A 25,620-nucleotide genomic window follows, 5' to 3' on the forward strand; every position below is an offset into this window, starting at 1 on the left:
TTTCAAATGATGGATCTTGTTGATAATCACTCATATGAACGGTAATTTCAATTGTGATGAGATCATTTGGTCGGTGTTTGGGAAATTTTTAGTGATTGCTTGTGTCGAGGATTATTTTTGTGGTTTGATAAGAGGAAAGTTTTAGCATTCTACTTCAATTGTATGATATGAAGAAGATATTCAAAAGTTTCTCTCTTTTTTTTTAAATACTAATTTGATGCAGCAATTTGTGAGAAGAACAACTAAGCGTTAGTGTTCTTACCTTTCAGTTTGTTTTTCTGTTTGTATGGGTTTTCCTTCATCTATGTGCTTCTTCTGATTTTGTTTTCATATTCATATATAAAGTTTTTTCTGAATGATGGATAAGCTGTTGTTTGATTTAGATTGAAATATGTACTATTGGCTGTGACTTTTCAATGTTTTTGAATTTGGGCAAATGAAGTTTTCTTGTATTTTTTAAACTTAATAATTGCTTGGGTATCCTCAGGATTGGTAATTATCCCTTGCTTTAACCATAAGTTGTATGATTTTTAGTTGCATTGAGGGACTACTTGTTTCATTTTATTTATTCATATGCGTATATGTGTATATATTTCTTCATGTTGCAGTAATTGAAAACTCGTGATACAACTTTATAGTTCAAAGGCTGGTTCATTAATTGCACTTTGTCATCAAGGCAATCTCATCAGCTGAAGTCATGCAGGTTAGAAGCTTGTTCTAAGTTTATGACTCTATTTTCTTTTTCTTTTTCTTTTTTTTTTTAATTGAACCTAAAATACATTATTGTCCTTATATTCTAACGAAAGGAAGCCCTAATTAATGGTATTGCATAAATATTCTAAACTTTTGACATTATTATACCGATTTAAGGGTAGCATGTATGTCTATGTGCTACAATACTGAAGGCCTGTACATGGAAATTATACTGAGAAAATTATAGGCAAAGTGTGCTGAATGTAGTAACATCTCAAGGTACATAGTGCTTATATCATTTGTTATATTAGTTTGCAAAGAAGTTGATGGCATTTTTTCTGCTTACCAAACTGCATTCTTCTCTGGTTTGCTAACATGCCCTTGTGAATAATGTATTTGGTGATACCAATAAGGAACTTCTATGATTTGATAGTTTGTTCTGCTGCTACTTAATGGCGTTTCTTTTTTGGTAGCTAAAATATATACTTGGTCTAACCCTGAAAAATTAAGAATTATTTGTTGACTTTAGTAATTAACTCTATGCAAGTTTTCTGATCTGGTTGTGTTTTGCAATGTCTGTGAATTTACACAGGCATCACGAGCAAGGCTTTTTAAGGAATACAAAGAGGTACAACGAGAGAAATCAGCTGACCCTGACATTCAGTTAGTGTGTGATGAATCTAATATATTTAAGTGGACAGCTCTAATTAAGGTAAGCTGCTTAGAAAGAGGTATTGGTAGGGTAGGCCTTTTTTTGATTTTATACTTTTTTCTTGTGTTTAGGGGCCATCGGAAACTCCATATGAAGGTGGGGTATTTCAGCTTGCATTTGCTATTCCAGAGCAGTACCCATTACTACCTCCACAAGTGCGGTTCTTGACAAAAATCTTCCATCCAAATGTGCATTTCAAGGTGACCATTTCTTTTAATTGTCCATCTGAGATGCGACAAATTCTGTCATAATTGTTTCATCTTGTTGGTCTGTTCTAGGTAAAATTCACAATTTGGTCCTTGAAAAAAAAACGTTGCTTTTCTTGAAAATAGAAATGATGCAACTTTATTATAGGCAACATGTTATGATATCCCATGGAATTTAATGGAAGTATCAAGTCCTGTTATTTCCAATTTTTTTCAGTGGCGACTCTGTAGCTATTGTGGTTGCTGTGGTTGCTATTTGATTCTGTTAGCACTGTGACTTGCTATATTAGCTTGTGGTCATCTAAATTCTTATCACATTTTGTGCTGTTTAGACAGGGGAGATCTGCTTGGATATCTTAAAGAATGCTTGGAGCCCTGCATGGACTCTCCAGTCTGTTTGCAGAGCTATAATTGCTTTAATGGCTCATCCTGAACCAGATAGCCCCCTCAATTGTGATTCAGGTCAGTTAATTCAGTCTACATATTCATCAAAATTCATATGATACTTTTTTAATTACTCTTCACTAGGTCTTACCATAATTTTTTTTTGTGTATGGAAATAGATTCTGCCTTTTGATTTGATTGGAGTGCTTAGATCAATTTATGTAATTCTGTTGTTTTTCTGTTTACAATCAACAACATGAACATTATGAAACCTTCTAACAAGAACTTGATTTTAAAAATGGGCAAATGCCCATATACATATGTGATGAACTCCATCCTTGCACTCATGGTCGTCATAAGTTACAACAAGATTGTTAGCTGCAGTTTTGATTGAATTTTTGATAACCGCAGCTTCGTGTTGTTTTAGAACCATTGTTCAGTAGATAATTAGATAATTTACTTGGGCAATGGGCATTATTATTTGTCAAGATTTTAGCATCAGTGATTTGCCTGAAGTTTGCCAGCGTTATGTATTACCATGTTGTGACACACACTTCTTCCTCATGCTAAACTATTTTTTAGTTTGTGTTGCCCATTGCTGCTAAACTTCGAATTCTTGATTACTATTTTGCCCTTATCATTGTAAACTATATATTTAGCTTGCATTGCTTACACTATTAGGAAATCGTAATGTTAACTCGAAATTTGACAAATTATATGAGAAAAAATTAAGCTTTACAATTCTAACCTCTGATTATATGTGGTTTTTTTTTCATTTTAGAATGACATTGATCTCTTACTTACGCCAGGAAATCTTCTACGGTCTGGTGATCTAAGGGGCTATCGGTCAATGGCAAGGATGTATACTAGGCTTGCTGCAACTCCCAAAAAGAGATAAAGATCATCAAAAAGAGGCATTATGTTGTATCTATTAGATTGCCAATGGAAATTACTACACATTCATGTGTCTTTCTCACTTTTTGGCTTGATGAGACTCAAAAATAAGTGAATTGTTAATGGAATCAATTATGTGAATTGAATCTATATGGTTTTAATCTATCTTTTTGGTTTGTAATTTGGCCTGGATTGGTTTTAAATGCATCATCTGAAACATAAATAAGATATTTAGCAGGGAAAAAATTAACCGCAATCATCAGTTACCATGTCAACAGCAACATGTTTATTGATAACTCTTTTTAAACCCATATTTAAACTTTGATTCATTTTTTTAAGAGAGAGAGAGAGAGAGAGGAACTTCTCCTTGAAAAAATGGGCTCAATGAAAATTGATTGATTATTGATCAAATATAGAAATTCAGAGATCACAAGTGACTACAAACATCCAACAGCACACAAAAGAGGCCATCAGATGTTATACAGGGATGCAACAACATGATTGAGCATATATTTCCACCATTATCTTCATTTATTCTTTCTACAGATCCAAGTTCTCTGTCTTGGAGTCAATGTTGCCGTTTTCGGTGGTTGATCGACCTAATTTTGGAGGCAAGAAGTTATGGAAAGAAATAGGGAACGTGTTTGATGACCGCAATAGCTCTGCCGGACTTGGCATAGGAACTCTAGCATTGCCATTAATTACAGGTCCTTGCTGACTACTGGATGCTTCTGATTTCATGGCCATGGAAGCATACTTTTCTTCTGTGATCACATATAGAAGAAAGCATCGATATCACATATGTCTCAAGTAAATTACAATACTATCAAAGTAATTTAGTTCATGTTATGGTCACCAAGAAGTGCGATGTAATGCCACCTTTGTAACAACGGTGTAGAGTAGCATTGGTCGAAAAATGTAAATAGTAACTGTAAACATGATGTTTAGTATCAACTATTGGTAGCTAAATGTCAGTTGATAGTGCTAAGATAAGGGCAATGACTGAAATAGAATTGAAATGGACAGCAGTATATGACTTTCATGTAATGGAATGCTTTGGTTACCTTTTACTTTCGCACGTGTTATAAGCTTTTGGAGACAGTCTCGAAATTCTGTTAACACACACCGCTCTTGTTCTGCGTATACCTCGGTCACACTCTGGTCATACAAAAACCTTGGAGGTGCACCAGAGTTTTGGGATGTCATTAGCATTGTGTCTTGTTCATCACACATCAATGCTAGTGTCCCCGGAGACATTGGCCGACTGCCTTTCTGCATTTCAGTTGAGTCAGACGTAAACTCTTCTGTGCTCATTTTATCTGAGGTAGTTCCACTTGAGCGATCATCAGGCAGTGCTTTCTTGTTATGATCTCCATCTTGGTTTGACAAGGCATGAGAGCTTTCTGTTTGATCGCCCTTCTGTTTATGCTTTTCCTCATGAACTTTTCTATCTGAATACATTGGAATCAAAGCTTGATGAGTTCTATCAGGCTGACAAGAACTTGTCAGATAAAATTGCCATGAAGATTGACTTGCAGTAGGACTCATTCACAGCTTTAATTTTATAAAATTCAAGCAAAGCTGAGTCAGATCAGGTTTCTAATAAAGATCGATAAATAGCAGAAGACATTGATAAATTTAACACACATCTCAGTATCATGTACCAAGTAATCTCTGGGGACTATGCTTGTCCACATAGACATTTGTAGCAGATTATAATTTGATTCTGGAGCTCTTTTTATCATGGCATGTTTCAAGTGCATTTTTGCATAACGTGGGCAAAGTCCTAAAAAGCATCAATAACCAGCAAAGAACATTATCCAAAATAACTGCTTTATCATGCTCATACCAGAAAATGTTTTGGCTGCCTCTGCAGATACTACCACTAAAAGCTTGCAGAGCTCTTTCACATCCTCTGGTTGGACAATATCTGCTAAAAGAGGTCTACAAGGAATAAAAACAGTTAGATAACAGTTATGCGTGACCTTTAAAGAGACTGGAGTCAACCTTCCTAACCAAAATATATTTATCATTGCATGGAAGATTAAAGAAGGCCACATGCATATTTTAGAGCAAGTGCTTGTAAGTACGGACCTGTATACAAGTTTAGAAGATCCTGAGGAAGCAGAATTAACTGCACGTGCTACTGGGTTACCAGGGGGAGCAGTTCCTGAAGTCTTCAGAGGATTAACCTGATAAGCATGATGATAAGTGGTGAGTGATGGTCTGCATTATTTAAAAAAAAAGGACTGCAAGTGGATTACTAATAGAAACACAATCATTGATGATATAATTTGGGATCAATGCCGGACTTGCATAAGTCATATATTAAAATAATGCAAACAGGGAAAATTAGAGTGATGTGCAGGAATTTATCTCAGTCTGATTACTTCCATAACATAGCATGATTAGTAAGAAAATACCTGATTGAGTTGTGCAACCCTGTGAATAGCTTGATCCTTTGCTGATGTGCCAAAAGGGAGCCCCTTGAGTTTCTTCTTCAAAGATGGAGAGGAAACATAACCAGAGGACCCAATGGCTCCATTCAAGGCAGCATTGGCTGCCTGCTGCATGTAGCTTAGGTTGTTTGGATGGTCACCATGGAAGAGAGCTCTTCGTTCTTCACTCCCATCGAAGTTTTTGCAGTCTATACACTTACAATTTTCAGAGCAAAGAATGTTGGCTTGGAAGCACTCACAATACTTCTTGAGACAATTTGACTTTTTACAGTGGCAACCTTTATTGTGCTTCCCGACTAAAGCAAATTCTGCTGAATCCTCCTAATATAGAAATAAATCTCTATAAAAGCATGCAACTATGAATAAATTTAGACACATGCAACAAAATGCTAGTTGTGCACAATGGTTAAAAATTTGGTCATGTGGGGAGGTAGAAACTGTCCTTTTATCTACACAATTTTCAATACTGATCGGTTTGCAAAAATGACTAATAGCCTATATATAACTCTCTAGCAGACTATTTGGTAGTCTTAAGACATATCTAAGAAATACATTTCCACTGATCACATTGCACATGGTTACATAAATAGTTATTCATTAAATCAGAGGACAAAAGATGTGGATCCAAAGTAACAAAACAAAGGGTAAGTTTTCAAGGTGCTGATCAATCTTCTTTCAAACAATTGAGCCAAATGAATAGAATGATAAATTTTATTGGGAGATTTCAACCCAAGTTATATTTGAAAACTCATATAAAAAAAATGATTAGTGGAAAGATCATAACGAGCTGAAACAATACCTAGACTACCACAGAAGCAACATATGAATGTTAACCATATCATGGGTTTATCACACAAAAAAGGGAGACAGCATAATTGTTCTAGTCATGACAACATACTCTGATATCTCTTATTGAATGTGGACTATTGCCAATCTTAGGCCTGAAGGCATTGGGATTTCGCTCCAACGTAAGGCCAACAGCCTCTTGCCTCACAGCTTCATTCTCAACATTGTTGCAACAATTGACACAATTGCATCCATCGCAATGAACCCCAGATGCAAAACATTCACAATAACTGACCATCCATCATCAAAAACCAATTACAACAATAAAATGGAGATTAGAATTGATGAAATCCAACTAAAGCATCAAATTCATGTATTCATATCATTTCATTGTATTACAGAACAATGCATCATGGACTAGTTAAATAGAACAAGTAACAACAGTAAAAGAAACTTTCAGATCATTTTCAGTTTCAAAAAAGATAATTAAAGGAAAACATAAGCACAATTAGTTGACCATCACCAGACAAGCCAAAATGAATATGGATAGGCAATGGAGTACAGGTCCAGATTTAAAAACCTAAACACAAAGCTTTTACACCAATTTTCTCAACCTGCCATAACTAAACTGAGAAAGTTGAAGAATGGATGGCCATGTACAGTTTATGGAGACCTTCGTCCTGTTAGTTATATCTTGTGAAAGTCAAATTTGCTCCAATCCATATTTTCTTCATCTATATTCTTGCATGTGATTATTTGATTTCTGTAACATAAAAAACACATTCAACTATGCCAAACAGACATGCATCTTAAATGATTTATGAGCTAGATCAGTGTCATTGCAGGTAAGGAAAGATCAAACAATTGCTTGGTTGGAATCTAACAAACTTATATTACAAACTTCAAACCAAAACTATTAATAAATATTATATCGTGCCACAAAGTGAGTGAAAACACAAACATGGCAATTCTATGCAAGATAAAGGAAAGCAACAGTCCTTCAATTGTTGATGATATGAATATTTTACACAACAAGGAAATAAATGGCTACTTTCCATGTAGGACTTACAGAATCTTTTGGAGATAAAAAGAATATTACAAACCTCTTTCAAAACCAAAATGTACAGGAAATAGAACAGGAAGCTCACCTATAAGTAGATCAAATGAAAAACAGAAACTTGCACAAAAAGAAGTACCAATAAAATGATTGTTAAATATCAAGTACTTATACAATTTTATCTGGAAAAGTTGCAGAACAAATTTAACAAATTTATAATGTATTCCAATTCATCGTTAGTCTATAATCTTCGTCTTCGCTACAACTGCAACATAAGTTTTCTCCCCACATTGCATAGCCCCATCCTATGGCCAAAGGATAAGCCAAATGATCTTTAGAAGCCTTGTTGGAGCAAAATAGGATTACTCTCTGATGTCCCGAACTAACATTAGGGTAATTTGCAAACGTTGGTAGTGCCATTCTCATCCTTGTGAGTTACAATCTTCATTGTAAGTTTTGAAAATTCATAGCTATTTTTCCATCAATATTTAAATCTTACTGTGAATGTTGGGTCAACACAAAATTAAGTCAACTAGCCCTCAGACACCGTTAGAAGCACATACAAGAACCTACCCAAAAGGGGATCAAAAGAGGTGATGAAATGGCAATTGCAAAAAAAAAAAAGAGATATTTGATGAGAAAAAATCATAGGTCCTAAAGTCAAGGAGTACAACATGCATTTGAAGACATAAGAGTGCCTTTATACAGCCTTTCGCATGGGCTTATAAGTCATTGCCCAAGCTATTCTACAAATCACACACCACATCTCTAGCAGCCTGCAACAAGTGATTTGTATTTAATGCTTCCCAAGATTTGATGCAACCTTTTGATGCAGTCCAAAATGCAAACAATGCAACTAGCATTATAACCCAAGCCACTTGATTATGCAGACAAAGAACCTACTAACTAACAAAGGTAAAGGTTCAGTTTGAAATTCTACTGAAAAATGTTTCCAGAAATAGAAAAGAGGAGAGGGAACCAACAGCACAACAAGGTCAACATAAACAGCAAGCACTATGATACATGCAAAAATTAGGCAATAGACATACAGTTTCAAGCATCTAGAGTGCTTGCAGTTGCATTGTTTCTGCTTCTTTGGAGTGCCATCCTTCACGTCGTACACAGGCCGTGACCGCGATCTTGGAGATTCTATCTTCCTAAGGAAATGAAAATGAATGTTTAGGTGATGATGAGCTTTCTGGCAGTAGTTTTAGCAATGATACTCTTTTGTTGTAAACTGAAGTTCTTAAACAGCATAGAAGTATGGTCTTTAATCTTAAAAAGTTGCAAGCACGTACACCATTATTTATATAAAATACCACACAAGTCAGAGACATAACCAATAACCAAATAAAGCTTCTGGAAACCTTATACCAATAAAATATCAGAATAAGCAGCCAAGTTGGTTTTTAAACATCATGCAACAAAAATAGAAGGCAAGTTATCCTATAACATAATGAAAGACAACCAAAATTACATATAAAGAGAAAATGAGAGGATTAAAGAAGCTGCCCGAAAACACAAACATTTTATTTGGAGTTTAAAATTAAAGAATGCACAAAATGTCAAAAGCAGCAAAATTTCTGAATGATTTTGAATTCTTCCAAAAAAATAACTAATAATAAAAGGGCGAAGAGCACCGAATAGCCCCTTAAGCCTTCAAGAATTCAAATTGGGATCCAAAACGCCCAAAATCTTGAGAAATCACGCGTTCAAACTAAAGCAAAAATTTTCAAACATTGAAACTCCAAATCCCCACCTCGATCTTCTTCAGAAAAAAACCCAAATTGACCCAAAAATATTCAAAAAATCATCAAATTTCCCAATCCCAAACACCAAGAACACAGGATTCAGTGAATCAAAATCCGATAAAAATTCAAAACAACCAATAAAACCAATGGCGCAAACACTCACAGAGGCATCGAAATCGACGTCCTTGACGACGTAGCCACCTGAGACTGCATCGCCGCCGTCGCATGGGCCTGGCTCTGGGCAGCCGCCGCCGGCAGGGTGCCGAAGTTCGCGGTAAAATCAAGCTGCCGCACGAGCTTCTTCGGCGGGAACTCCGGAGCCGCCGCCGCCGCCGCCGCATTCGACTGCACCCCGGGCTCCATCAACAAAGTCCCAATAACCAAATCCCGATCCCGCTAAATCAAAGGCGGGAGCGCGATCCCCACCACCTGAGAGATCAATCTCAGCCCTGATCCCCTCCTCTGCGAACCCAACAACAAGGATCAAAGCTAGGGCATCGATGATTTCTCCGATGGCAAAGCAAGAGAGAGAATTCTCAAGAAGAGGAATGGAGAAGCGAAGAAGAAGAGAAAGAGAGCGAGCTCTTTGTCTCTCTCTCTCTCTCTCTCTCTCTCTCCCTCTCGACTTTTGAAATCGAATTACAATATTGGACGGCCAGATTTCGTCGAGATGAGAATCGAACGGTTTAGATTCGTAGGATAAATCGTCCGGCTGAAATTCATAGAGGTTGAGATATGGGTTTGTTGACCGTCGGATTTAGCGAGGGCGTCCTTCATATGTATTCACTTGATTTTTATTTGGTTTAAATTGATACTTTTTTGCTTTTCAACCCCTTGAAAGTTTTAAAACTTCTTTTTAGTCCCTGAGATTTTGAATTAAATATTTAATACCTTTTCTTTTGAAAAAAAATTGTTTCCCTGCCTTCATAAAAGTAAATATTTATAAATATATTTTTTAAAAATAATACTTATTCTTATCCTCATTCTCTCGAGAGATACATTTTGTTGTTTCTTTGGTGAAATATATATTTATATAATATTAAAAAATAAAAATAATTTTAAAACTTTTCCTTGGTAATAATCCGAAGTTGAAATTACTTATGACTCCATTTGGAGTGATAAGAAAATTGAATAATTTTCAGGGGGTAGAAGAAGAAGAAATTTTTCCCGCGAAGTCCCTGCAGGGGACACGGGATAAAATTGGAGTGAACGAGAGATTTTCCCGCGAAAAGTAAACGTAATGGAATGGATGATGGACACGTGTACGGTTGGATTCGATGATGGGCATTACTGAACCAGATATTTTCGGATCATTGAAGACTGCCCTCAAGAAAGGATGCTGATCATCACCCTTCCACGAATCTCAAAGTCACTTCCCTTGAAAATAAAGTGAAAACCAGGAAACTGGAAGAAAATTTCACAAATGCTGTTTTAAAATTAAGTAAATGCATTGCTAGTTGATCAAATTCCTGAAATAAATATTTTCCCATTGAGAAAATTCACCATATTGAGAAGATAAATTCAGAGAAAAGATCAATAGAATGGGTTGAAACTGAAGATAAGAACAGACAGAGACTTGCATTGAAGTGGATGGTTTGGAGAATAGTCAAGCACTGATAAAGAAATGGACAAACCTCCCTCTCAGGGCAATAATTGGAGCTTTAGAATCACCAGAATTGTGTATCACCAAACACCGATCTCTGGAATACCATCTCCGGAAATGGGGTTTCAAGATTCCGGCTGCAGTAAGTGAATATTACTGAGCAGAATGTTACTGCTGAAGGAGGAGAGGATGATCCAAGAAGAAACAAGCATAGACTTCAGAACCAATGTTGCTGTTATGATTCTTATGAATTGACTTGGTTTTGGGTTGAAGACATGATGGTATTCTTCGCGCATATACAGCAGAATTGTTGGCATGTATCATGCTCCTGACCGAGACCATGATCAATGACGGTGTCTTCAGTCATCCTGCAGAATGGTTGACTGTCTATGAAGTCGCTGATGATGTCTACGATCAACATCGGTATCTCAGATGCTGTAGCAAAGATGGTGACAATCTCACTTTGCACAGAGAAGAACAGGTCAGCGGTCTTCATGGGATTGTTTCCTCTCCCTTGTATCAGGATTCATAAGCAAGGTTGGCTCTTGGTGGAGATTGCTTATGAAATCATAGCATTCTGAGGCTCTACAAGTGTTCCTTTCCAAAGGCATCAGCCAATCAAATTTGCATCTAGCTTCACAATTTGTCATTGCACCCCATTCCAAAGAGTTAGGTTGTCTTGAATCATCAGGAGATCCCCAAATCATTAATGTTTATTTACATCTCATGCTGAAAAAACAGAAAAGAAAAGAAGAACAATGCATGTTATATAACAAAAAAAAAAAGAAATAAAATTGACAGACAAAAAGGAAAAAATTTAAAAAAGGGAAAAGAGAAAAAGATAATTTAGATATGCATGAAAACTGGTGACAAACGCAATAAAAAAAATATTAACCTTATATCCATTTTATGGATACATTAACATTAGGATGCATATTTTGCCAGAATGTGCCAATAGAGCTCTGTTCTGTTCTATTATGTGGGATAATTCCCTTCTGTTTTCATAAGTAGGAGTGAAACATCAAGAAGGTTTCCACCTCCCCTGCCAATCTTCCATCCAGAACATCATGGTCAATGTGAGCCTCAACTGATGTTCAAAATATGGATTCCAAAAAATTGGTCATTTCAAGTTAAAAGAAAAATGGTGGTTTACACTATCCCAATGCATCCTAATCTATTTTTCATTACCAATCCACTATCAGACAAGCCAAAAAATTTGAAGGGTGTCACAGCAGAGTCAACAGACCAGCAATTAAACCTCAGTCTGGCATGCCCTATATACTCTTAAATTAATGAGAACCACAGCAGCAAACATGCACAATTACATTAACTACAAGTAATCAAGAAGGAATACAAGATCAAACACATCCATGAAAATGGATAAAAATTTAAGAGAAACTCCTCATGGAGAACCTATATGGTAGCTCAAAGCACCACAAGTATGTTCAGGATAATCTCCTCTTGATGTTCTAAGTGCTCAAGATCAAATTTTTATCCTACAACAATCACAAATCAGCATAAACACATCCATCAAACCATAAGTCTCTGTAAAAAAGCATTAATCTGAATATCACTAATCTAGAACTTTTTTACCCAATTTTCTCAAACAAAAATATTACATCAAAATCTCACTCTCAAAGCAAAAACAACAACTTTTACTTGAATTCAACTCATATAAACAACAAATATATCAGAAACATGTCAAGTAGAATTAAATTCTATTTTTTTTTAAAAAAAAAAGAGTGAGTAAATTAACTAACCTAAATTCAAGCTACCATCTTGAAAACAGAAACATATAATGGGTTCTAATCCTGTTGATCATGCATCACCAATTGAACATTCACGGACATAGCATCAGATTTCCCCTCAGTGATTCTTTTCTTATTTCTTATATCTGAATATTGGTTTCCAAGCAACCAGAAATCCAAAAGTCGGTAAAATGGGGAAAGAATGGAAACCTAAATCATCGTGAATCGATTAAGGATGAGGCCTCAAATCATGCGACAGGCCCTGGATCAGCAGGGCCGGAAGTAGATTCTCGCCGGAGGATCACCGGCGTCCGTCGTCACCCCTCGCCAGCATGGTCCTTTTTCTCTCGGTCTCGTGCTTCCATAGACTACGCCATTGTTTGGAGTTTTACACGCAAAACCTCTTACAATAATAATATTACATACTGATCCTAATTTTCTTAGAATTTTGATTTTTTTAGTAATTAATTTTTATTATTTTTTCAATTTTAAAGCGCTCCCTGGATTTCCCAAACTCACGGACCTCAGTTAACACCCGTAATTTTGACTTTCCCTTGAATCAAGAGTAATCTGCTCCACCTTGCAGCTCGGACTGACATGTGACGGATTTCTTCACATTCCCAGTTACCCTCTTTTATCTACTTGTTTTTTTGAGTTCTTCATTGTTGGTGAGAACACATTGTTTTGTTCTTCATTGTTGGTTGTACTTCTAGTGTGTTTTTTTTTTTTTTTCAATAAAACAATGTTTATCCATTTTTTTAAAAAAATTAAAAATATTTGTTAATGGTTAGAAATGAGAGATGGGATTTTGTATTATGCAAGGATTAAAATTAAAATTAAAAGTAAAAATTCATTTAAGATTTTATTCCTGGGAAATTTCGAATAGATTATTAAATAAACTTTGATTTATATAATAAATATTTTAAAATTAAAATTATCTTAGTACTCCGAGACAAGCAAGAGAACATCCTTCCGATCCTTCCAATTTCATAAAATTCTTTTTAATATTTTCGTATCCATAAAAACTCAGTGTTTTTTAAATAATATATAAAAATTTAAATTTACAAAATTACTAAATTATCTCAAATTTTACTCATATATGCACCAAAGGGAGAAATTGCGAGCTCATCAATGCACCTAATGAGATACACAATTTGCCTTTGTTTTAGCATCAATCAGGGTTGCACCCAAGCATGTGAGGGGCAAGCTCCAACGAAGATACAATAATTTATACTAAAAAAATTATAAAAAAATTTGAAAAGAAAATTTTCAAAAATGAAACACGCAACCAAAGGCACTTGGTTCAAGTGATTAGCATCACCAAAAATAAATCTTATATGATATGTAGAGTAGTGAGAATTCGAATCTTTGTTGGAGAAACTAGACCTGTCAAAACGGGCCGACGGGACGAGCCAGCCCGTGGGCTACCAAAACCTGTCATTTGGCGGGGCGGGGTGGGGCGGGCGGGCTGGCCCGTCATTTGGCAGGTTGGCAAAATGTCAACCCGACCCAACCCACCTTGGATTGGCGGATTACGGGAGACGGACCACTAAAAATATAAAACGTTTAAAATTTATATAGTTTATATATTGATTTTTTTTTAACGTACCAAACCAAACCAAAAGATATTTATTAAAACACAAAACATAATACAAAAGAAGTATTTCAAAAAATATTTTACATATGAGGTTATAATAAATCACACAACTAAAATAATAAAACAAGTACATAACAACATATCCAACTAAGTTAACCAATTAACCCAACATTCAAAAGTTACCACATAAATTGAACAACTATATATAAGAGAAATATCAATATCATGATATTACATAAAACACCTAAAACATTTATCCTCATTTAATCTTTAAAAAAAAAAAATTTAGTAAATTAAAGGGCGGGCTAGCCCGCCCCGCCCATAACGATAATCCAAACGGGTTGGCCCGTTTCGGCCCACTTCCAAACAAGCCTATAAAAGACTAACCCAACCAGCCAATTTTTGTTAGCGGGGTGAGCCGGCCCGATGGATTAGGCCCGTTTTGACAACTCTAGTCACAGACTCACAACCCATACTCATACATCATAGACTTATAGAGACAGACACTTGTCAATTTTTCAAAATAAATAAATAAATGAAAAACGCAAAGTATGAAAAAATTGTGAGAGGGACACATCATGAAAATCATGAAAGATGTAAACTTAGGAAGACTGTAATATATTTTTAATAATAATATTTTATAATTTATAGATACATAATAATCAACTTTTGCAAGTGTAATAAAAGCTACGAATTCGGATCCAACCTCATGACGACTAAGTCCTTTGAAGGGAATTAATTGTATGAAAAGAACATGTCAAAACATAATTAAGGTGCATAACATCTTATGTTTACTTTAAATTCAAGTCAAACATTAAAGACGCACATTTATTAATTCGAATGGGTCAAATGCTAACATAATTGGAAGACATGGCACAAAATAAAAGGCAGCCTTTTTTTAGCTTTCATTAATTTAAAAATTATAAATAAATCATTTTAATATTTTTATAAATCATGATGATTTAAAACAACAAAATTTACATACTAATGTGATAAATCTTGAAGAATCAACGCTCGAATTTTATCTGTGATTTGTTTATTTTTTTAAATAATAAATTTGAAAAATTAATATTAATAACTCTAATCTAACAAGCACATATATACATGATCTATGAATTTTTTTTGGTGTCTACTCCATGTGCCACTTAGTTTTTTTAAATATTTATTTAAATATATAATATTTTAAAATTTTTGTAAATATAAGGTATAAATATCAAAATGGTCCCTCTATTTTTCGTTTTTCGCCCTTTTAGTTCTTCTAATTTAAAATCCGTCCTTTTGGTTATTGTATTTGCACATTTTCATTTTTTAGTTGTAAAATCCATCCTTTTGATCCTCGTATTTACACATTTTTATCTTTTTTGGTCCCTCTAATTCATCAATTTGAAGGACCAAAATGGCAGAATCATCAATTAGAGGGATCAAAAAGACAAAAATATGAAAATAAGATTATCAAAAAGACGAATTTTATATTAGAGGAACTAAAAATGCGAAAAACGTAGGACCATTTTGATATTTTAACCTAAATATAACATAAAAGCGTTTAAAAAAAAAAAAGGGAATACATAACAAACCAATGACATGAGTTGTTGTCTTGTTGACTTGAAACTTATGACCCATAAATAAAATATTTATATGTAATTATTTTAAGGCCCATTTTTCCATATTATTAAAATTTATAAAATAATATTTCTGAAATTTGTGGACCCAAGCACCAATATCAATGTGTAAAAATTAATTAACATTCTAACACGTGTCAGTGATCCCTTGGATTTGGTCCCATTTAATATTATAGGAAGTGAAGGGTCAATGAACAAAATAGACACGTATAGCCACAACATTGAATAAATAATTTGATCGAATTTAAAAATTCGAAATAATACAAGGAACCAAAGAGTAAAATAATGACACGTCTTTATTTGCATTAATTATATTTACCTTAATGTCCCAAAAAGTGACTACAGAACGGACGGTGATGTCCATACAAGCGAGAACGACACGCTAAATCAACGGCTGTGATTTCTTCGTACAAACAAAACAAAAATAGTTTTATGTAGGTCTTACATCTCCATCGCGTTGATCGCTGTCTTTCCACCACGTGTCCTCAGGAAATTTCTAGTAAAGTTCTCTTGTTTTTTCTTATACATCCCTAATAACTTTTTAATTTTCTACAAACCCAACCCATATAAACCCATATATATATATATATATATATATAGATTATTATGTTTTAAGATAAATCTCTCCATGTAATTGTTTTTTAAAAAAACTTCTCATATAATTACACAGGACTTATCTAAATCTAAAACTTCAATTGTAAAATATAATAATTACCACTGAACTATATCTCGGTATTTTAAAATCTATATATCTATTTTTTACCCATTAAATTAAAAAAAATTGATAAAGTGTAATTTTTTTATATTTATGAAAATTTTATAATTATATATATATATATATATTATATGCATATATATTAAAGAAACGATATTCACCATACATATTAAAGTGTGTGTATGAACTGAAAATTGATCATTCAGTCTGTGTGTCTTCACATGATAATATAAAATTTGAACAATAAATTTACACTCATAATAAAGAATTTGTTACCACCATTAGATGAACTTGAGATTTTTAAATATTTCACACTCGCTTCGCATAATCGAACCAATACTGGTTGGTTATAACACATTTGGTAATTATATTTCATTTTCATTACTCAAGTAATCCAAATATATGCATGACAGTGATGACGCACAGTAATTATTTATAAAATAAATAAATCAGTTGCATTTTATTACCATACAGTACGGCAATACCTATCAACTACTTCATGTAATAAATACAAAATCATAAAGTAACAATTACTGAGGCAAATACTTTTTGAATTACGGAGAAATATAGAAAGTAATTAAATTATTTTACAGGGGTGCGAGTGAAAAAAGAAAGGTATATTAATAACACCCGCAAAACTCCAAAGAGCCTTGTCACAGTCATCATCAATTGCCCGTCGTGGTTGGTCCTGCGTCACCGCCCTCCCCATCGTCGGCGAAACTCGCGTTTCCTCGCCATTAGAGAACCTTGAAGGCTTGAAGGAGCTCCTTTGCCGCCTCTTGGATCGGTCGCGTGGTCTTCACATGGTGGCGCTGAGGTGTTTTTCTAAGAGATCTCGAGGTTGGTGAAGGATTCGAGGTTGTTTTCCCTTTTTTTTTTTATGATTGTTTGTTGTTTGATGTTGAAGGGGAGGATCTTGGAGAGAATGCTGATGAGCTGGAAGTTCTGTTCGTCATCGATCAAGAAGCGGAGCTCGGCCAAGGATATCATGGCCGGGAATGATTACGATCAGGAAGCACCAGGTGGGGATTTTTTTTCCCCATTTTTTTAAGGGATGTGTTGGTTTGTTTGGTATTTGATTAAATTTTAGTTTTTTTTGGAGTTTTTTATGGTTTTTTTAAGATGCGATTTGTTTATGGATACTTAGTTGCGTGGTGGATTGGTATTCTGGATTTAATTGGATTTTTGATCGGAATTTCAGTTTTTAATTAGCTGTTTCTCTGTGTTTTTGTATGGTGTTTGGTTGTTTTTTGTTCATGGTACCTGTGTGTCTAGTGAATTGAATTGGAAACAGTTGGTTTGCAACCATTTTTTTCAGAAGTATTATTTTCGTGGTCTGTGGCTTTTCTCTTTCTTTGTTTCTGTAGAACTTTACTCTTTAATGATGATGTTTACTCAACTTTATGCATTTTGCGAGTGTTATACCTCTTTCTTTGTGAAAACTTGAACTTTCTTTCCGATTTTTATTTTGTTTTTGGTTGTTTGTATATATGAATCGCATGTTAACTGGGTGGTTCAGATCTGTTCTATAAAATTATGGAATTCTCATTTTTTATGTATAATGTGGCTTTTGCTTTGCAGCTTTGGTGATAAATTTTTGTTATATATCTGGGTTTTTTTCTGGGACAATTTCAGTGATTTGTTTTCGCTGTTAATTGGTTTCTTCAGTAGGTGCAGGACGTGCCTGGGGTAACTTTATACTTGTTCTTTATATTTTGCTGATACTGAACTTATTGTTTTGACTGGGATCTTCGATATTAGCTGAAACGCACGTGCTTTTCCCCCCTCTTTTTGTTTGTTGTGAAGGCAGTCGGTATTGAGTATCTTATGCTGCCGTGTTGTCGTCTGATTTTACTTTGGATTCTTTATCTCATTGTGGTACTGACATTATAATTTAATTGGCTCATGTTCCTTGTTTTTCTTGTAACTTGAGATGTTCTAATGCTGATTATTTTTAAAATTGACATAAAAATTTCATTTTTATGGCACTCTTTTGTATCAACAATAAAATTCTCATTTTAGTTGTGTTTTATGTCTTTTTATGCAATGCATTCTGATTAGAGCGAAGGTGATCCATCCAATTAACTCTTTTGGAAGCAAAACCGTTTCGGTTAGGATCTAATCCTTTCATGAGTGATATTAAAATTTCTGTTTGGGTAGTCCTATTTCATGATTTCATTTTATAATTTCATTTTTATCTAGCAGCCATTCTTCTTATGCAATGTTTCTTGAGTAATATTCCCTGTTTTGTGTATGTCTGTCTACTAAATTCAGTTCATCTGATTAAAGTTAGTGGAAAGTTGAATCTTCTTTGTTATGATAATATCATGGTAAATTTTTATTTCTTTTCATTTTCAGGTCATTTAATGGGACAAGACAATGGCAATCCATCCTGGAAGCTCTCTTTGCCACATGTATGTGTGGCAACCATCACTTCTTTCCTATTCGGCTATCACATCGGGTTTGTGTTATTTATAAATTTTCGGTAAGGTATAGAATCCATGAAGTTTGTGGTCTTAATCAATGTTTTCTTGTAGAGTTGTCAATGAACCGCTAGAGAGCATCTCTTTGGATCTTGGGTTTGGTGGGAACACTTTAGCTGAAGGTAATAATTCTAATGATCTTATTAGAAGCTTTTTACTGCCTTCTGCTGGTCCACAGTATGTTTTCTGAATGTTGAGTTAGTGCAGGACTTGTGGTCAGCATGTGTTTGGGTGGTGCTTTTATTGGCTGTCTGTTTAGTGGTTGGATTGCGGATGGGATTGGACGGCGCAGAGCTTTCCAGTTAAGTGTGTTGCCAATGATAATTGGAGCTTCATTGAGGTAATATATCTTGATTTAGACAAATAAATCTTCCCTTCATATTCATGTTCGTTCATGCGGAATGATGTATAGGCGGTAGAATCCTAAGTTTTTTTCCTTTGAATGCGACAAGTGCGCACATGGAGAAAACTTAATAAGCACCTGTGCTTTATTTTGCGTGGGCTTTGAGGTTCGATCTTGAGTCTTCCCTAAAACGAATACCTTACGCAAGGCGTTAGTAATAAAATTCTAATTATGCACGTCAAAACTTTTTTTTTTTCAATTACATTTTTTTTTCTATATAGGATTTTGAATGTCAGTTCAGGTGTATAGTTCCTCATACTATTTCTTATCTTTTGAGCCTTTCCATACTGGAGAACTGACGCAATAACATGCAAGAGGCTTATATTTCAATTTTCCAATATTATTGTTGGAATTATTTGAGACTTAAAATTTCCATTCTGCAGTGCAACATCAACCAGTCTAGGGATGATGCTATTTGGTAGATTCTTGGTAGGAACTGGAATGGGTTTAGGCCCACCTGTAGCTTCTCTTTATGTGACAGAGGTATGAAGGTTGGTTTGGTACTTTGGTTTGACCCTGTGGCTATTGGCCAAACTTTGCCAGTTTATGATGTCATCAAATTTCTTTGTTCTTGTGCTATTATATAATCAGGTGTCTCCTCCATTTGTTCGGGGTACATATGGAAGCTTTATTCAGATTGCAACATGCCTTGGAATAATAGGGGCTCTTCTTATTGGGATTCCTGTGAAGGAAGTTGGTGGTTGGTACGGAAACTAATTTTAATCCCTGGGGTTACAGATTTGTACATTACATTTCCTACCTTTGCCTTCACGTCTTTTGTCAATAGGTGGCGTGTGTGCTTTTGGGTATCTGTTGTTCCAGCTGCTTTGCTTGCTCTTTGCATGGAGTTCTGTGCTGAAAGCCCTCATTGGCTATTTAAGGTAACTTTTTATCTTATTATGCTATGTTTACTTCATTTGGGCATGCTATTCTTATTATGAATGAGCAATGCTTCTCTTACAATCTGAGGTTTGACTAGTTCACCACACCACATATGTCATGGAGTCCTATGGATGAACTAAATCTTGGTTTATTAGACTTCTTGCTGTTCTGCTATTAAGGATATTTTTATTTCCATACTCCTAGTAACAGGCTACTCTGCCTTATTTCCCTTCTGTAAATGTAGTCTTCGTAGATGCCATCTCTTTGAAAACTTCCAGCATCATAAGATTTATTGTGTAGGGTTATTTTCTTGTCTGGTTTGTTGTCTGTTTTGTTTTTGAAATAATACTTAGGGAAAAAAATATTTTAATATCCACTTTACTGTCTATGTGCCAAGTCATCTTTAAGGATTTCAGGAATATTTCAATGTATGAGATTTGCCATGCAATCTTATGGCCTGCTCTTTCCCTTTCTCCGTTCCTCTGAATTTGCAGTTTGGCTAAGTGAATGTTCAACTTTAACTCTGGCATGGTAGAAGTCTAGCTCTTGTTGGATGGTTTAAAGATTTCGCATGGGTATTAGATCCAATATATGTCACTGTTTTGGTCAGCATTAGCTAGTGATGTATACAACAACTGATGGGAATGTAGATGGTGAGGTAATGATATAGTTCATGGATTATGAATGTTTCATGGACAATGAATGTGGTTGTGGACCCTAATACTGCTGGATGCTTTGCCGCTGAATCTTATCATTCCTTTTTATGTGTTTTATAATTTCCAATTAATATGAATTATCATATTGGCTGGATGTGAGACTTGTATGTGGATTACTTTTTTGTTCAAATGATATATATGCTGTCATGTGGTTGGTTGTTAATAATTTCATTCAAGATCTTGGTGCAAAGATTCTCCATCAAAAGTACATGACTACTAGTGTTATATTGAGATTACTTATATTTGTTTTTATGTGGTATGAATGAAGATACAGGCTTATTTGTTTGTCATCTATTACAGCGCGGTAGACTTGTTGAAGCGGAAGTTGAATTTGAAAGACTCTTGGGAGCATCTCATGTTAAATCAGCAATTTCAGAATTGTCACGGTCAGATAAAGGGGATGATGTAGACACTGTAAGATTCTCAGACTTACTCTGTGGTCGCCATTTTAGAGGTACCCTTTGATGCATAATTTTCATGTGTTCACAGCTTATCCTGTTCTGCTTGATATAGAGGTTTTTGTTCATTCTCTGCTTTTCTGTACAGTTGTTTTTATTGGAACAACACTCTTTGCTTTACAACAGTTATCGGGCATAAATGCTGTGTTCTATTTTTCTTCAACTGTTTTTAGAAGGGCTGGAGTGCCATCAGATTTTGCCAACATATTTGTTGGACTCTCAAACTTGTCAGGTACTCTTTGGCAATTTTCTGTTGGTTAGCATATATTAATGGCTGGTCCTTTTTTTTATTTTAAATAATAATAAATTAATTTTTTTTTTTTAGGTTCAATCATAGCAATGCTATTGATGGATAAACTAGGAAGGAAGGCGCTTCTCTTAGGGAGCTTTATTGGCATGGTAATTCATCTAGTTATGTTCAGTATCGAGAAAGACAAATTAGTGTGAATGATATGTATCACAGAAGTAATGCCACATCTTGCCATTGTTCCAGGCCATGGCAATGTGTCTTCAGGCTGTTGCAGCAAGTGTTCATGTTCTTGGATCCGGAGCATTGTATTTGTCTGTTGGCGGCATGCTCTTGTAAGTAGAAAAACACAACTTATAACATTCCTGTACTGCATTAACAAAATCTTTTGTGCATCTTTACACCTAGTTTAATATTATAAATGATAAAATTCCCAGGAGCCTTCTGTGGTTAATTATAACTTTCTCGAGTCTCTCTATTTAGCAAAACCCTTCTTCTTCTTTGTGTGTGTGTGTGTGTTAATTAACTCTCTCAAGTCTCTTCATTTAGTGAAACCCGTATTCTTTGCATGCACGTGTGTGCATGTGTGTCTCCATTTAGTGAAACCCTTCTTCTTTGTGTGTGTGAAACCTAACCACAATGAAGAGATAGCTTTCATGACAAAGTAGGAACTTATTTTAGGAGCATAATTTGGTTTGCCCTACACATCTTGGAATCTCGGTGATATTCATTTAAATGACACTTTTGCCATGCACGTAGGAAGAGTGTGTGAAACCAAACCACAACCTAAGAGGTAGCTCTCATGACAAAAGTAAAAACTTAAGAACTTATATTAGGAGCATAATTTGGTTTGTCCTTCACATCTTGGAATCCCAGTGACATACATTTAAATGACACTTTTGCCATGCATGTGGAAATATAAGAAAATAAACTCCATGATCTCAAGCAAGGTTAAAGTTGGTTTCGCCTGACTATAATTTGTGTTTCTTCTTATTATTAGTATTGCCATGACTTGGCTGTTAGGAAGAAAATAGTTGTTTGCCATTTTGATATTGACTACTACTTCCGATTTATGCTGTGGAATTATACAGAAAACAAAGCTGCCTCCCATCTATAATGGCCATGAGTTCTATTTGACTTCATATTCATTCTTGAAACATAGAAAACATGCCGAACCAATGATGCTATTCTTCAGGAGGTGCATCTCGACATGTTCATTCTTGATACAGTTCAAGTTTGAGGTTGGTTTGGAAATTGCTGACATTATTCTTTTACATGTAAATTCACGAATCTGTTTCCTCGAGCTCACAACAAAAGGACTACTTCTGAAGCTCAGATGAAAGCTTTACGATATATAAAATCATGATATTGTTGTTATCCATTGAATTCTCTTCACTGAAAATAATTTATTTTGATGGATAACAATCTGTTTCATATTAGAAACTTGTATCATGTTTACTAATCCATTGAAATTAAACTCTTTTGTTTGAGATTTGTTAGGGCCTTACAAAATAGCTGGTTTTCTAAACTGGTACTTTTGTTTGTAGATTCGTGTTGACATTTGCGCTGGGAGCTGGTCCAGTGCCTGGTCTTCTTTTACCTGAGATTTTTCCCAACAAAATTCGAGCAAAGGCGATGGCCCTGTGCATGTCTGTGCACTGGGTAAGTACTTCTGAACCTTCAAATCATCTTGGCTTCTCTCTTTCACAATTTCACAACAATTTCTGGTCAGTCAAGATAGCAGGAATTTTGCCTATTGCATTAGAGGATATTATCTTACAGCAGAATGAAAGCATCTCAAATTATCAAATATACTGGTCAGCAATCCCGTGCACCAAAAGCAGGTCTTCTTGTCAAAATGAGCTGGAGAGATGCTAGATTACTCTTGGCCTGACTTATGAGTGGTTTGATTTTTATTGAGATATGATGCCTTGTAGGCCAACTGAGATAGGGTCTTATCCTCTTAGATTAGGAAATGCTTGAGCAGCAAAGCCTGAGACCAGCGCTTGGATGTGGACCTGAGAACTGTCAAGTTCCGCAAGCCTTTATTTTGGGAAAACTCCATGATAAAACTGTAAACCTGATGCAAAGTCGATATTTCTACTCAGTGCATATGGTATTTACTGAGCTTATCCTGTTTCTCCAGGTGATAAATTTCTTTGTCGGTTTGCTATTCCTGCGAGCCTTGGAGCTAATGGGGCCCCAAGTTCTGTACACTATATTTGGAACTTTTTGCTTGATAGCTGCTGTGTTTGTGAGGAGGAATGTAGTGGAAACCAAAGGCAAATCACTTCAAGAAATTGAAATCTCACTCCTACAACCTGATATTTAGAGGTATATTTATTCAAACTTTCTGACACCATTACCTTTTTATCTATTACCTGTATGTGAATAATAAATTATGTTCAATTTTTATCTAAATATAGTCCTCATCTCACCAAAAACAACTAAAATTCTTTTGGAGATTATACTAGACCCTTAAGTAGTTTCATGACAGAAGTATGTAGTATAATGATCTAAAATTGCGAACTCAAGGAAGTAGCATGAATAGAGTTTTCTTTGACCAATGAATTTATCTTCATTATTCTACTGAAGCACAATGAAATTAACTTTCAGGGAAAACATATCAATTAAATTGCTGTTAATTCAATGTTTCTGACGGATTGTTCATTGTCTTTTTTCCTTCTTAACAAGTCTTTGAAATGATATCATTTATGCTGTGTCTGCACAGGTGGAGAACTTGCAAAATACAATGGCCTGAGATCTATACAGGGGCTGATCTATATAATCTATTAGAGCAAAGGATGTATTATGTAATGTAAGCATTGACTGCAAGATAACTTTTGAGTGTTGTATTGTTAATGGTATTCATTCAATTGGGTCTATCCATTATTGAATGAAATGCTCGAGCTCTAAAATAAATTTTATCGCCTATATTATTTGACGGTTTTATTTGTATTTATATGAGTTTTAATGTTTTATATGAGAATTCCTTGTCATTGACTTTTATAGGCCTCTTTTTTATCTTTAACTACCTGACTTTGTTTGCAAGTTAGAAGAGATTTGGTAGAGGGGTTTTTTTTAAAAAAAAAATAATTTTATAAAGTGGATGAACGGGCTTTTCTTGAAAATGAAGATTCAGTCTGGTTTTAGCTAATGATATATATATATATATATATATATATGTTTTGTTAAAATAATTAATAATTTTATATTGATTAATTTAAAAAATATGAATGTAAATATATATGATATTTAAATATATACATCATTCCTGTAACTGGACACCTTTTTATGGTGGTGTTTTGTAAAAAAAAAATAAATTATTTTTATTTTAAAAAAAATAAGAGTAATTTAGTGAAGATGATGTGTAATTTAAATGGTATGATTATACAGGTTATAATTTTTTTTTTCAGAAGTAATGTTAATGTTAATAAGTAATTGCATATATATGGTTTAATTGCGGCACAAGTCCCTGTAAATGTGTATTTTTTACATTTTTAGTCTTTCTAATATTTTTAGGTACAATTAAGTCCTCATATTTGGTTGAGTTGGGTTGTTCTAGTCCACGATAATATTTTTAGGTACAATTAAGTCTTTACAATTTACACTTGCCCATCTACACCGCGGACTAGAATGACCCAACTGGACTAAATATGAAGATTTAATTGTGCCTAAAAATATTGCAATGACTAAAAGGGTAATTACAGACACCTGTACAATAATTAAACATATATATATATATATATATATGAAAAAAGATCATCATGGTAAGTCATTAGATTTGAAATCTAGAAACATTTTAAATTTAAACCGTTGAATCATCATCCGATGATTAATTATTTATATAAATATTATATATGGGTTAATGATAAAAACCGTCAAATTACCATTCAATGACTATTGCGGATATTTTTAGATTTCAAACCTAAGGATGCCGGAGATGATAGGTCATATATTTATATATATTGGAGTTAAATGCCAATCCCACTAGGCCATTATGACATAATGCCTAAAGTGCCTGCCAATGGGGCATACAATTACGAGTTTGCCTCTTGTCTATTTCCGCATATTTGCATCTTGATACACAGGGCACTCTTGATGCGCTAGGCTATTTTCGTAAATAACTTCATTTCATTTTCTCAAGAATTTTTTCCCTTTTTGCAAGCACAAGTGAAGGTAAAAAAAGGTGAGTTACTGCCAAACA

At 34.6% G+C, this 25,620-nt stretch overlaps 3 protein-coding genes and 1 long non-coding RNA gene across 8 annotated transcripts; 2 read left to right on the plus strand and 2 right to left on the minus strand.

Annotated features, from left to right (window-relative positions):
• The first annotated feature begins 549 nt into the window (after positions 1-549).
• Positions 550-3,039, plus strand: LOC120256576 (protein PEROXIN-4). Its single transcript, XM_039264234.1, has 5 exons — positions 550-703; positions 1,286-1,405; positions 1,477-1,605; positions 1,944-2,073; positions 2,805-3,039. The coding sequence occupies exons 1-5, from the start codon at positions 698-700 to the stop codon at positions 2,891-2,893; spliced, it is 474 nt and encodes a 157-aa protein (XP_039120168.1). The 5' UTR covers positions 550-697; the 3' UTR covers positions 2,894-3,039.
• A 217-nt stretch (positions 3,040-3,256) lies between these two features.
• On the minus strand, positions 3,257-9,535 carry LOC120256580 (protein tesmin/TSO1-like CXC 5). Of its 2 annotated transcripts, none has more exons than XM_039264244.1 (8): positions 9,106-9,535; positions 8,241-8,348; positions 6,247-6,424; positions 5,313-5,669; positions 4,984-5,081; positions 4,739-4,833; positions 3,954-4,340; positions 3,257-3,650 (listed from the first exon to the last, which is right to left on the minus strand). In XM_039264244.1, exons 1-8 carry the CDS (start codon positions 9,303-9,305, stop codon positions 3,430-3,432), a joined length of 1,644 nt encoding a protein of 547 aa, XP_039120178.1. In that variant the 5' UTR covers positions 9,306-9,535; the 3' UTR covers positions 3,257-3,429. The 2 variants fall into 2 exon arrangements, with proteins under 2 accessions (XP_039120178.1, XP_039120177.1); XM_039264243.1 differs by having other exon boundaries at positions 3,257-3,653.
• Positions 9,536-10,408: 873 nt separating this feature from the next.
• On the minus strand, positions 10,409-12,691 carry LOC120256577. Its single transcript, XR_005535360.1, has 2 exons — positions 12,504-12,691; positions 10,409-11,274 (listed from the first exon to the last, which is right to left on the minus strand). It is a non-coding gene; the product is annotated as an uncharacterized LOC120256577 (long non-coding RNA).
• A 4,186-nt stretch (positions 12,692-16,877) lies between these two features.
• On the plus strand, positions 16,878-24,373 carry LOC120256579 (probable plastidic glucose transporter 2). Of its 4 annotated transcripts, none has more exons than XR_005535361.1 (15): positions 16,878-17,064; positions 17,132-17,246; positions 18,583-18,685; positions 18,762-18,829; positions 18,915-19,047; positions 19,494-19,593; positions 19,702-19,814; positions 19,898-19,991; positions 21,009-21,162; positions 21,255-21,398; positions 21,492-21,565; positions 21,660-21,748; positions 22,576-22,654; positions 22,961-23,075; positions 23,560-23,697. XR_005535361.1 is itself a non-coding variant. In XM_039264240.1 (15 exons), exons 2-14 carry the CDS (start codon positions 17,150-17,152, stop codon positions 23,743-23,745), a joined length of 1,470 nt encoding a protein of 489 aa, XP_039120174.1. In that variant the 5' UTR covers positions 16,878-17,064; positions 17,132-17,149; the 3' UTR covers positions 23,746-23,747; positions 24,145-24,373. The 4 variants fall into 4 exon arrangements, 3 of the variants coding, with proteins under 3 accessions (XP_039120174.1, XP_039120175.1, XP_039120176.1); XM_039264240.1 differs by lacking the exon at positions 22,576-22,654 and adding an exon at positions 24,145-24,373 and having other exon boundaries at positions 23,560-23,747; XM_039264241.1 differs by lacking the exon at positions 22,576-22,654 and adding an exon at positions 24,145-24,373 and having other exon boundaries at positions 16,878-17,041; positions 23,560-23,747.
• The last annotated feature ends 1,247 nt before the right edge of the window (positions 24,374-25,620 follow it).

Source organism: Dioscorea cayenensis, unplaced genomic scaffold (assembly GCF_009730915.1).
Source record: "Dioscorea cayenensis subsp. rotundata cultivar TDr96_F1 unplaced genomic scaffold, TDr96_F1_v2_PseudoChromosome.rev07_lg8_w22 25.fasta BLBR01001514.1, whole genome shotgun sequence".
Taxonomy (NCBI): Eukaryota; Viridiplantae; Streptophyta; class Magnoliopsida; order Dioscoreales; family Dioscoreaceae; genus Dioscorea; species Dioscorea cayenensis.